The 10,891-nt window shown below is 48.9% G+C and overlaps 1 protein-coding gene across 1 annotated transcript; it reads right to left on the bottom strand.

Moving 5' to 3' along the window:
• Positions 1-1,926: 1,926 nt before the first annotated feature.
• On the bottom strand, positions 1,927-4,299 carry LOC117490115 (protein NLRC3-like). Its single transcript, XM_034139698.1, has 3 exons — positions 3,327-4,299; positions 2,119-2,236; positions 1,927-1,953 (listed from the first exon to the last, which is right to left on the bottom strand). Exons 1-3 carry the CDS (start codon positions 4,256-4,258, stop codon positions 1,927-1,929), a joined length of 1,077 nt encoding a protein of 358 aa, XP_033995589.1. The 5' UTR covers positions 4,259-4,299.
• Positions 4,300-10,891: the final 6,592 nt, after the last annotated feature.

The following is a 10,891-nucleotide window of genomic DNA, read 5'->3' as shown; positions in this document are numbered from 1 at the left end:
ATATTGGTAGTATGTTTTGTGCCTGCACCAAATAATAACAAATTAGAAGGAAAAAAATATGACATAAAATACAGATGTCAGTATTCTGAGGCTCTGAGACATTTCTTTTCCTCACTGACGGCAAAAAAACTCAGACATTATACAATTTAAAATAAAAGGGATAGGGTTAGGCTTAGGGTAAGATATTGAGTAAGAACATGTTTTTATGAACCACACAGCTTCTGGTCTTCCAAGACCCGACCGGACAAAAACACGTGTTGCAGGCACGAAACATACTACCAATAGAAATACATTGCTTTTAAAATCGTTCTGTGTGACACGAAAAAAAGGTGAAAATCGTGTTGGTGAACACGAATCAATAGATTAAATTAATTTCGTGACAAATAACACGAAATGCCGTGAGACTGGGTTGTCTGTTCAGAGTTAAACAGGGTTTCAAAGGTCTCCTATCTGCTATCTTTAGGCATATATTCTGGGTCTCAGATATATAACAATATATAAAAACATCTCTATGATGTGTTTTGCTCCAAATACCAAACAGATCCTGCATTTTAGAAATCCCTCATATCCCTCTGTTCCAGCTGTTAGAGAAGAGCAGGTTCGGGTCCTTAGCTTGAAAAAAGAGGAAGGGGAACTAATGCATGATCAGAATTACCCGGCAGATTCAGCTAAATGCTGCCGTGATTAAACGCCATCATGTTCCAAACTGCATCAAGGATTCTCTCTGAAACAGTATGGAGCTCAAACTCTTTCTCTCTCTCAGGTTTACCACAAGGTGAGTTCCTTTTGATTTCCTGCTTCTTCACACATACTCTCTCCAGTACAGGTTAGCTCTGAGTGTTAGCATGCTAATGTAAACACAGACCATATTACTTCCAGAACACGTCTCATTGTTTCTGACAGCAACGTTTCTGATTGGCCCGTGGGTGTAAAGCCCGCCCACATTTTAGTAATGTCGTCATGACGCAGCAAATCTGGATCAGCTCCGTTGTTCCCCCGTTTTAGAGATGTGGGTACGGAGGAAAAGAGAGAGGGGTTTATTTCCTGACACTTTGTGAGTCTCCTGACACACCGGGGACACACCGGAGACACACCGCGGACACACAGGGGACACACCGGGGACACACCGGGGACACACCGGGGACACACCGGGGACACACGGGGGACACACCGGGGACACACCGGAGACAGACCGGGGACACACGGGGGACACACCGGGGACACACCGGGGACACACCGGGGACACACGGGGACACACCGGGGGACACACCGGGGACACACCGGGGACACACGGGGGACACACCGGGGACACACCGGGGGACACACCGGGGACACACCGGGGACACACGGGGGCCACACCGGGGACACACCGGGGACACACGGGGGACACACCGGGGACACACCGGGGACACACCGGAGACAGACCGGGGACACACCGGGGACACACCGGGGACACACCGGGGACACACCGGGGACACACCGGGGACACACGGGGGACACACCGGGGACACACCGGAGACCAGACCGGACACATGGGGACACACCGGGGACACACCGGGGACACACCGGGGACACACCGGGGGACACACGGGGACACACCGGGGACACACCGGGGACACACGGGGGACACACCGGGGACACACCGGGGGACACACCGGGGACACACCGGGACACACACCGGGACACACCGGGGACACACCGGGGACACATGGTGATGTAGAGAAGACATCAGAAAGTGCATTCTGCATGATAGGTCCCCTTTAATGTCAGAGATGATGCAGAAACAATCCACTGATAATCTGGAACTTTAACTTTGATCAGATGTTTATCAACTCCTTCATCTCCCTCACAGCTCATCAGTACTGACAGCATCTCCACTGACTCATGGAGCACAGAGTGAGTCTGTGGAAGCTCAAACACTCTCCCTCACACATTCACCTTCTCTCTGTTACTCTGATCAATATGCAGTCATTAGCCAAAGTGGAACAAATAATTTAAATGTATTTGTTCAAATTCAGAAAATCATAAATACAAACAGATGAAGTTCATTCAGTGAACTGACCTGAGAGTCTCCAGTCTGCAGTTTGGACTCTTTAGTCCAGAGCTCAGCAGCTTCACTCCTGGATCCTTCAGAGGGTTCCCACTCAGGTCCAGATCTCTCAGATGGGAGGAGTCAGACTTCAGAGCTGAGGCCACGACTTCACAGTGAGTCTCTGAGAGCCAACAGCCAGTAAGTCTATAATAACACATATATTACAACATGTGTTAAAAAGAGGAAACATATTAACCTGAAGTATTTGACGAAATAAATATTTGACATATATTCTGATTGAGATTTGCTGTTTTTCCATTTTATATATAATAATATATAATAACAGAGTGTAATGTGTTGTCAGTGTGATCTGATCACATGTCTGGGCTCCTGCTGTCACTGACTGTTACCAAAGAAACAGAAATTAAATAAATCACTTGACAATATGAGAGATGTACATATTTAAAGGTGGGGTAGGTAATTTTGGAGAAACCGGCTCGAGTGCGTCAGAATTTGAAAATACACAACCTGAAAAAATCTGCCACTTCCTTACAGAGCCCCTCCTCCAACACACACGAACGCGCACATGACCAATGAGGGCACGGGATAAGTTTGTGCACAGATGGAAGGCTGACAGGCAGGTAGGCCATCCAGTTATTTTAGCCGGGCCGGCTCAGATGATTGGTCGTGCTTTTTACAGTACTACGGCTTCCACAGATGATATTTCTTTATGGATTTTTTGTCAAAGCACTTCAGATATTCATTGCTATCGGGATGTTAAGAGCATTCCATGGAATATAACAAAAAGTGTATCTCGAGCCGGTTTCTCAAACTTACCTACCCCACCTTTAAATGTTAATTAATATTTAGATGTGAATGATGAATGTTTTGTCTTCTCTGAGCATCTGGAAATGTACTGCGCACACAAACACAGTTAACAAACCAATAAAGTTTCAATATTTTAAACTGAATACCATCAGATGTTCTCACTATATGAGCATTAAGTCATAACTCTGTTATTGGTGGGAGATTATATAGATCTGATTTTAAACTCTAACACATTGTGATCAAATCGTGTGTTTTTAATGATAAAGAAACTACTAGAAAGTAATAATAACTGATAACTGTAAGTCCTGCTGTGTGGTGTGATCACATGCTGAGGAACCTCTAAAGTCCTTCATGTGTTTGACATGTCGCCTCTCAGTATTTAAACAGCAGAAATGTTATCGTGTTTATTGAATAATTAAACTCCTGATCCACATTAGTTTATAAAGTGAATCACATCTGGACTTACTTGGCTTTCCTGCAGTTCCTCACAGCTGGAATCAGTCTCTGTTTCCCCTCCAATGATGTTTTGTACTGACTCAGGTCAAACTCATCCAGAACCTCCTCTGACATCTGCAGCATGTAGGCCAGAGCAGAGCAGTGGATCACAGAGAGTTTCTCTGATCTGTTCCCTGACTTCAGGAACTCTGTGATCTCCTGATGTACTGAGTGGTCCTTCATCTCTGTCAGACAGTGGAAGATGTTGATGCTCCTTTCAGGAGAGATTTCACCACTGCTCATCTCCTTCAGGTTGCTGATGGCTCTCTGGATGACTTCTGGTCTGGTGTCTGTGCGACCCAGCAGGCCTCCTAACAGTCTCTGGTTGGACTCCAGAGAGAGGCCGTGGAGAAAGCGGACAAACAGGTCCAGGTGGCCATTTTTATTTCTGAGGGATTTCGCCATGGCTCCTTTTAGAAAGACATCCAGGGATGGGTACTCCTGAGAACTGATTTTACTGTTCTTATAGGGCCAGTCTTTCTCCAGGAAGTCCTTCAGTACCTCTGTGTTCCTGTTGGTGTAACAGTGCAACATGTAGACTGCAGCCAGAAACTCCTGAATGCTCAGATGAACAAAGCAGTAGACTGTTTTCTTGAAGATCACTCTCTCTCTTTTGAAGATCTCTGTACAAACTCCTGAGTGCACCAAGGCCTCGGTAACACCAAGACCACAGCGCTCCAGGTCTTTTTGGTAGAACATGATGTCTCCTTTCTCCAGATGTTCAAACGCCAGCCTCCCCAGCTTCAGAAGAACCTCCCTGTCAGCCTCCGTCAGCTGCTGTGGACTCGTCTCATGTCCCTCTTCATACTTCTGCTTCTTCCTCTTGGTCTGGACCAGCAGGAAGTGTGAGTACATGTCAGTGAGGGTCTGGGGCAGCTCTCCTCTCTGGTCTGTAGTCAACATGTGGTCCAGAACTGCAGCAGTGATCCAGCAGAAGACTGGGATCAGACACATGATGTGGAGGCTCCTGGAGCTCTTGATGTGAGAGATGATTCTGCTGGACAGGTCTTCATCACTCGATCTCCTCCTGAAGTACTGCTCCTTCTGGGCGTCAGTGAAGCCTCGTACTTCTGTTACCCTGTCCACACACTCAGGAGGGATCTGATTGGCCGCTGCAGGTCTGGAAGTTATCCAGACGAGAGCCGAGGGAAGCAGCTTCCCCCTGATGAGGTTTGTCAGCAGCACGTTGACTGAGGACTGCTGAGAGACATCAGACACAACCTTCTTCTTTCTGAAGTCCAGAGAAAGTCTGCTTTCATCCAGGCCGTCAAAGATGAGCAGCACTTTACAGACAGCCAGCTGCTCTGCTGTGACCTTCTGTAAGGTTGGATGGAAAACATGGAGCAGCCTGAGAAGACTGTACTGCTCACCTTTGATCAGGTTCAGCTCCCTGAAGGAGAGCGGGATCACCAGACTGACATCTTGGTTCTCCAAACCCTCGGCCCAGTCCAGAGTGAACTTCTGCACTGAGAAGGTTTTTCCAACTCCAGCGACTCCGTTGGTCAGGACCACTCTGATGTGAGTCTGTTGGTCAGGTAAGGCTTTAAAGATGTCCTGGCACTTGATTGGAGTTTCATGGAGGGTCTCTTTCTTGGAAGCTGTCTCCAGCTGCCTCACCTCATGTTGGGTATTAACCTCTTCACTGAGGCCTTGTGTGATGTAGAGGTCAGTGAAGATCCTGTTGAGGAGGGTTTCACTTTGATCAGTTCCTTCAGTCACACGTTCACATCTCCTCCTCAGACTGAGCCTATGTTCATCTAAAACCTCCTGCAGACCACTATCTGCTGAAAGAGAAGAAACAGGAGAGAATCAGGAAATGCTTTTGAGAATCTAACAATAAAACTAATGTTTAATAAACATTGTAATGTCTATGCTCTTCAACAGAATACCTAATAAAAGAAACAAAGGAACCAGGAAGAAGAATCAGACGCTGCATGAGTTCGGCCTCTTACCTCGTACAGAGCTGGTCTGACTGGCTGTCTGCAGGCCAGCTCTGGTTCTGGATCTTTCTCCACACTGGGGACAGGAGGGGTCTCCTGATGGAGGTCTCTGCTCCCAGTATGAGGTGATGCACTGTCTGCAGAACCAGTGTCCACAGCTGGTAGAGACTGGATCCTTCAGGACGTCCTGACACAGAGCACAGCTGGACAGTTGCTCCTCCACAGGAACACCACTCTTCCTCTTCCCTCTGTGGAGATGAACACATCCTTTATAGCACTTTACTTTAGTGGAGCTGATTCTCACCAAAGGCACAACAAGGGGGAAAATTCTAGTTTGATATTTAAAAAAAGGTCTATACAATATACCCTCGTGATCAGGTAGATAGCTTACAGTTCACATGATCATAAAACCAGAGAGCATCCTGTCTGGATTCCTGACCCAGAGGAGCACATGTTCCCTGTATCTGATTAAAGCTAGGCTAACATTAGCTGCTCCATCCTCACTCAGAGTAACTTCATGAAGTCATAAGTACAGCAGTGTCTATATTGTTAGCACCACAGACAGTCTCTGGTTTATACAGGAACATGAATAACCCTGATTGAATATGAGCTGCTGTAGAGCTCTGTTCTCCTCTCTGATTCCCCTCAGACCGTCAGAGACCACAGGAGCTCAATCTCAACTCTGACAGGTTTTTGTAACAGAGCGTCACTAACTTTACACTCAAGTTGAAATGTTTCACGCTGCACGAATACGCAGGTGATATGAATTTAACATCTTCACTTCCTTCCTGTTGCCAGGCACAGATCTGGGTCTTTGTATTGACTCTACATGTGATATCACAAAACACTGTTCTATGTCTCTGGCCCTCTGGCCCACAGACAGCGGAGAGCGTCTCGCTGCTGCGGCCGAGGATGATTGGCTAGTCCAGGAGTCTTACTCTGTGGATCAAGCCCTTGATTTATTGGATCCGAGTGGCGGGCAGCAGTCAGGTGACTCCTTCCCCTCCATTCACGGATCACCATGTGGTTCCCCCGGCCCCATCCTCCCTCTCCTCCGGACGGGGGAGACAGGGCGGGGCCCGGTGTCAGCCCGGCAGCCGAGCCTATGGGTTCGGCTGCTGGGCTGACACTGGGTCACCGGGTCCCTCTATCCGCCATCTCGGCTCTGTCGTATAGGCGGTATTCTCCAGGAACTCCCGGAGATCATCGGAAAGGCAGCCGCCTAATGAGATCTCCCCGTTCCCCCGGTTCAGGAGAGCTCTCCTCCGGATGACATAAAAAAGCTGTATAAGCGGCTGCCTCATAGCCTGTCGGTTATTAGGCAGCAGGGCTCGCGGCACAAACCGGCTGTCTTTAAAACCTGTCGGTTGATTAGACAGCACGGGCTTGTTTCCTATGTCACAGATATGCCTCTACACACCTCTGCTCATTCCTCAAGCGGGTTTGAGCGTGAACGCGCCTCAATGTCCGGTTTACGAGCCTTCTCTTAACCGGCGACATGATGAGAGCCGCTGTGCAATACAGCGTGTGGAGGTGCATAAGCCAGCTGTGGTTAACCTGTCAGTTAGCAGGCAGCAGGGCTTGACGTTTAAACCTGATGCTCCTAACCTGTCGGTTATTAGGCAGCATGGATTTTTCCTCTGTCTCAGACGTACCTCCTACCCACGGTCGTAATGAGCCCACGCCCCCCAGGTGTCATGCTCAATGTACCCGTCTCCCTCTGGCCCTCAAACAGCAGAGAGCAGACGCTCTCGCTGCTGCTGCTGCGGTCGAGGATGATTGGGCAGTCCAGGAGGTTTACTCCGTGGACGAAGCCCTGGATTCCTGGGTCCGAGTGGAGGGCACAAGTCGGATGACTACGCCCCCTCCATTCATGGATCAAAGGGGCCATTATTACGCCTCGTGGGGACAGCACTGCAAACACCTCCGCTCATCCCTTAGTGGTGTTGAGCGTGAACGCACGGTTTACGAGACTTCTCCTAAAACGGCGACATAATGAGAGCCTGTGTGAAATGCAGTGTGTGGAGGGCTCTGGCGTGGTTTGCCACCAACCACAGCACATCCAGAGAATGTACACCCGGCGCTATCAGAGTATTACTCAGGGTGGCGGCGTGTGTGTCTGATGGACAGATGGATGAGCAGGCGGATGGGCAGAGGGTAGTCTCTGCAGTTCGCCTCTCCCCCCCGCAGTTCTACGGGATACAGGGAACCCTGTCATCCCAGGAACAGTGTCTCGCGCTCCGTGCAGAGCGGCAGGAACTCTTGTTAAAGAAAGCCTTTTTCCAGGGTTCCTCAAGGGGAAGAAAATCAGGGGTTATTTTCTGGTCCCGAAGGAGACGGGGCGGGGGGAATGAGACCCATCCTCGATCTGTCAGTGTCCAACAAAAGGGAATGGCCTTTTCCCCATGCTGAGGATCAATCAGGTGCTGGAGTGTGTTCACCAGGGAGACTGGTTCACAGCCATAATCCCGAAATAGCAAATTCCTGCGTTTCTCATTCCTGGCTCCACGCACTTTTTCAAAGTGGGTGGAGACGGCTGGAACAGCACAGAATGGGGATGAGAGTGTTATTTTACCTGGACGACCGGCTGTGGCTGGCTCGCTCCAGGGAGGAAGCGGCTTTACAGACGATACAGCTCGTATCTCATCTGTCAAGCCTGGGTTTCATTATCAACTGGAAGAAGAGCTGTCCTCTTCCCTCCCAGGTTATCATTTAACTGGGAGTGGAATTGGACTCAGCCCGCATGAGAGCGCGACTCTCACAGCGGAGAGGGGAGAAAGTGACAGCTCTCCTCCGGCGCGTCACACCCCGCGGGGCGGTGACAGCCCTCTCCGTGATACAGCTGTTAGACATGATGTCAGCTGGTCACGTGGTGATCCCCTTGGGTCTCCTTCACTTGAGGAGACTCCAGAGGTGGTTTATTCGCCTGTGCATCGACCCCGTGCGTCAGAGGAGACGCATGGTGTACATTCCTCCTTCCGTGGGTTTGGTTTTAAGCTATTGGAAAAATCTCCAGTAGGTCAGTGAGGGTGCCCCTGGGCAGAGTGACGTCACACACCGCAGTGTTCACAGACGCATCTCTCGCAGGCTGAGGAACGTGCATGTCGCAGGCAGGGGGGGGACAGTGGCCGGTTCACATGTCTCTCCATATAAACGTGCTGGAATTATTCTCCGTATGGAGAGTAATCCAGCATTTTTTCGCCCCGTTGCTGTACAGTCAACATGTGTTGATTCGAACAGACAACAAAGCAGCGGCGGCCTACATAAATCGCCATGGAGTTGTACGATCAGCGCATCTGCTGAACACACCAGAGCATCCTACACAGCCAAATGGACAGCGTTCCGTTTGACATGTAGGGAAAAGCCTGGACCCCGTTACGGTCACCCTGCCTCACGTGCTGTCGTTCCTCCAGCTGTTGCTGGACAGGAATTGGCTTATAGCACGGTCAAAACATACGCTGCTGCCATTTCATCTTGCCACATAGGTTTTGGTGTCAGCACGGTGTTTAGTCACCCTCTGACAAAACGTTTTCTACGGGGAGTACAGAGACTCAGACCTGTGTCACGCGCTGTGGCGCCTCAATGGGATTTGGCTTCAGTGTTACGCGCACTGAGAAAAGCTCCATTTGAACCTTTAGATCAGGTCCCCCTAAAAGTTCTTGTCAGCCAAAGTAGCTCTGCTCTTGGCTCTGACATCAGCTAAAAGGGGTGAGTGATTTGTCTGCTCTCTCTGTGGCTCCGTCATGTCTCCAGATCCAAGGAGATGGCAGCTCAGCTGTTTTGCGCCCAAGCCCGGCTTCCTTTTTAATGACTGATTTTAAATGCCATTTTTAAAATGTCTTCCATTTTTGTAAAGCACTTTGAATTACCTTGTGTTGAAAGGTGCTATATAAATAAACTTGCCTTGCCTTGCCTTGCCTTATGTCAAAAATTATCACAGGCTCTTTTTTAGATCGAGAGTGATAACTTTGGATGGGTTTTTTTCCTCCTCCTCACACATCAGAGGAGGAAGCCACATCTCCTCCGTCCCGTGTGCGCGCTGTCATGCTATACGGCACGCGCGGCTGCGTTGCACAGTTCCCAGTGTCTGTTTGTGCATTACAGAGAGCGCTCAATAGGGCAGCCTCTGTCTGCACAACACCTGTCACACTGGCTGTGTGAGGCTGTGTCACAGGCGTATGTCTCCTCTGGGGGTGGATCCCCCGGGGAACATCAAGCGCACGGCACCAGAGGAATCTTCAACCTCTACGGCTTTGCACGGAGGAATGACAGTGGAAGACATTTGCACTGCTGCTTCTTGGTCTTCCCCCTGTTCTTTTATTCGTTTTTATTTGAGGGATGTCTCCCATTCCTCTCTGACACACTCAGTACTGAATGTCCTGTCAGAGTGAGTAATGTCGGGGACTCAACTGTGTGCCCTCTCTCCTGCCTGTCGGCACTCAGAGAGCTGCCCTTTTCCCCCTCTTTTTTCGTTGTAACAAGTGGGACTTTGGTCTCTACTTTTTATAACGACAGGTATTCACCTTCATTCCCTCATGGAGAATATTCATTTTAAATGCTACATTTCCAGGGACTGTGATGCTCCATTACGCATGGCGCAATGGACATGGGTTATTAATTGAGTAGATGTGTTTTTGTACTTCTGGTAACGGACGGACCAGTGGGGCGTGAACTACATCCTGCTTCACCCTTAACCCAATAGCGATAGCCTTAGAGGGCGAAGCCTTATATGATATAGAACTGGGGTTACGTATTGTAACCCAGCTTCTATGAGTATAGGCGCAGCCCTCTAAGGTTCGGGCCCCACTGGCTCCGCGAATAGCTGAAGAAAAGCTGTTTGCGTGGGAGCAGATGTTCGGGCCTACTTCCTATTTATACGGAAGTGAGACCGTAGGTGGGGCCCATGTCATAGGTGGGCGTGGATTAAGTCTGTCAGTGCTGCACACGTGCAGTGGGATTACCCAATAGCGATAGCCTTAGAGGGCTGCGCCTATACTCATAGAAGCTGGGTTACAGTACGTAACCCCAGTTTTATCTGCTAATGCTAAACACAACCAGCTCACCAGGTGTTTACTATTATTAATAAACATCTTAAAAAGACATATCATAGACATGCCCAAGTAGTTAAAGGTAGGGTAGGTAAGTTTGAGAAACCAGCTCGAGATCGCTAGAATTTGAAAATACACAACCGGAGAAAATCTGCCACTTCCTCACAGAGCCCCTCCTCCAACACACACGAACGCGCACATGACCAATGAGGGCACGAGATAAGTCTGTGCACAGATGGAAGGCTGACAGGCAGGTAGGCCATCCAGTTATTTTAGCCGGGCCGGCTCAGATGATTGGTCGTGCTTTTTACAGTACTACGGCTTCCACAGATGATATTTTTTTATGGATTTTTTGTCAAAGCACTTCAGATATTCATTGCTATCGGGATGTTAAGAGCATTCCATGGAATATAACAACAAGTGTATCTCGAGCCGGTTTCTCAAACTTACCTACCCCACCTTTAAATAATGTTTTGGACGATATCATTCTTTTTTTAAATCAGAATTTATCAACATTCTTGCTCTTTAAAACCATTTTATACACAGAT

The sequence above is a fragment of the Trematomus bernacchii genome, unplaced genomic scaffold (genome assembly GCF_902827165.1).
Source record: "Trematomus bernacchii unplaced genomic scaffold, fTreBer1.1, whole genome shotgun sequence".
Classification (NCBI taxonomy): Eukaryota; Metazoa; Chordata; class Actinopteri; order Perciformes; family Nototheniidae; genus Trematomus; species Trematomus bernacchii.
This window is presented reverse-complemented; position numbering and strand designations above follow the sequence as displayed.

Excerpts from the sequence above, each read along its gene's own strand:
- LOC117490115 (XM_034139698.1), bottom strand. The coding sequence starts at position 4,258 with ATGTTGACTACAGACCAGAGAGGAGAGCTGCCCCAGACCCTCACTGAC. Across the intron at positions 2,237-3,326 it reads AGGAACTGCAGGAAAGCCAA|ACTTACTGGCTGTTGGCTCT; the intron begins GTAAGTCCAGAT and ends GTGTTATTATAG. Across the intron at positions 1,954-2,118 it reads ACCCTCTGAAGGATCCAGGA|AGTAACAGAGAGAAGGTGAA; the intron begins GTGAAGCTGCTG and ends CATATTGATCAG.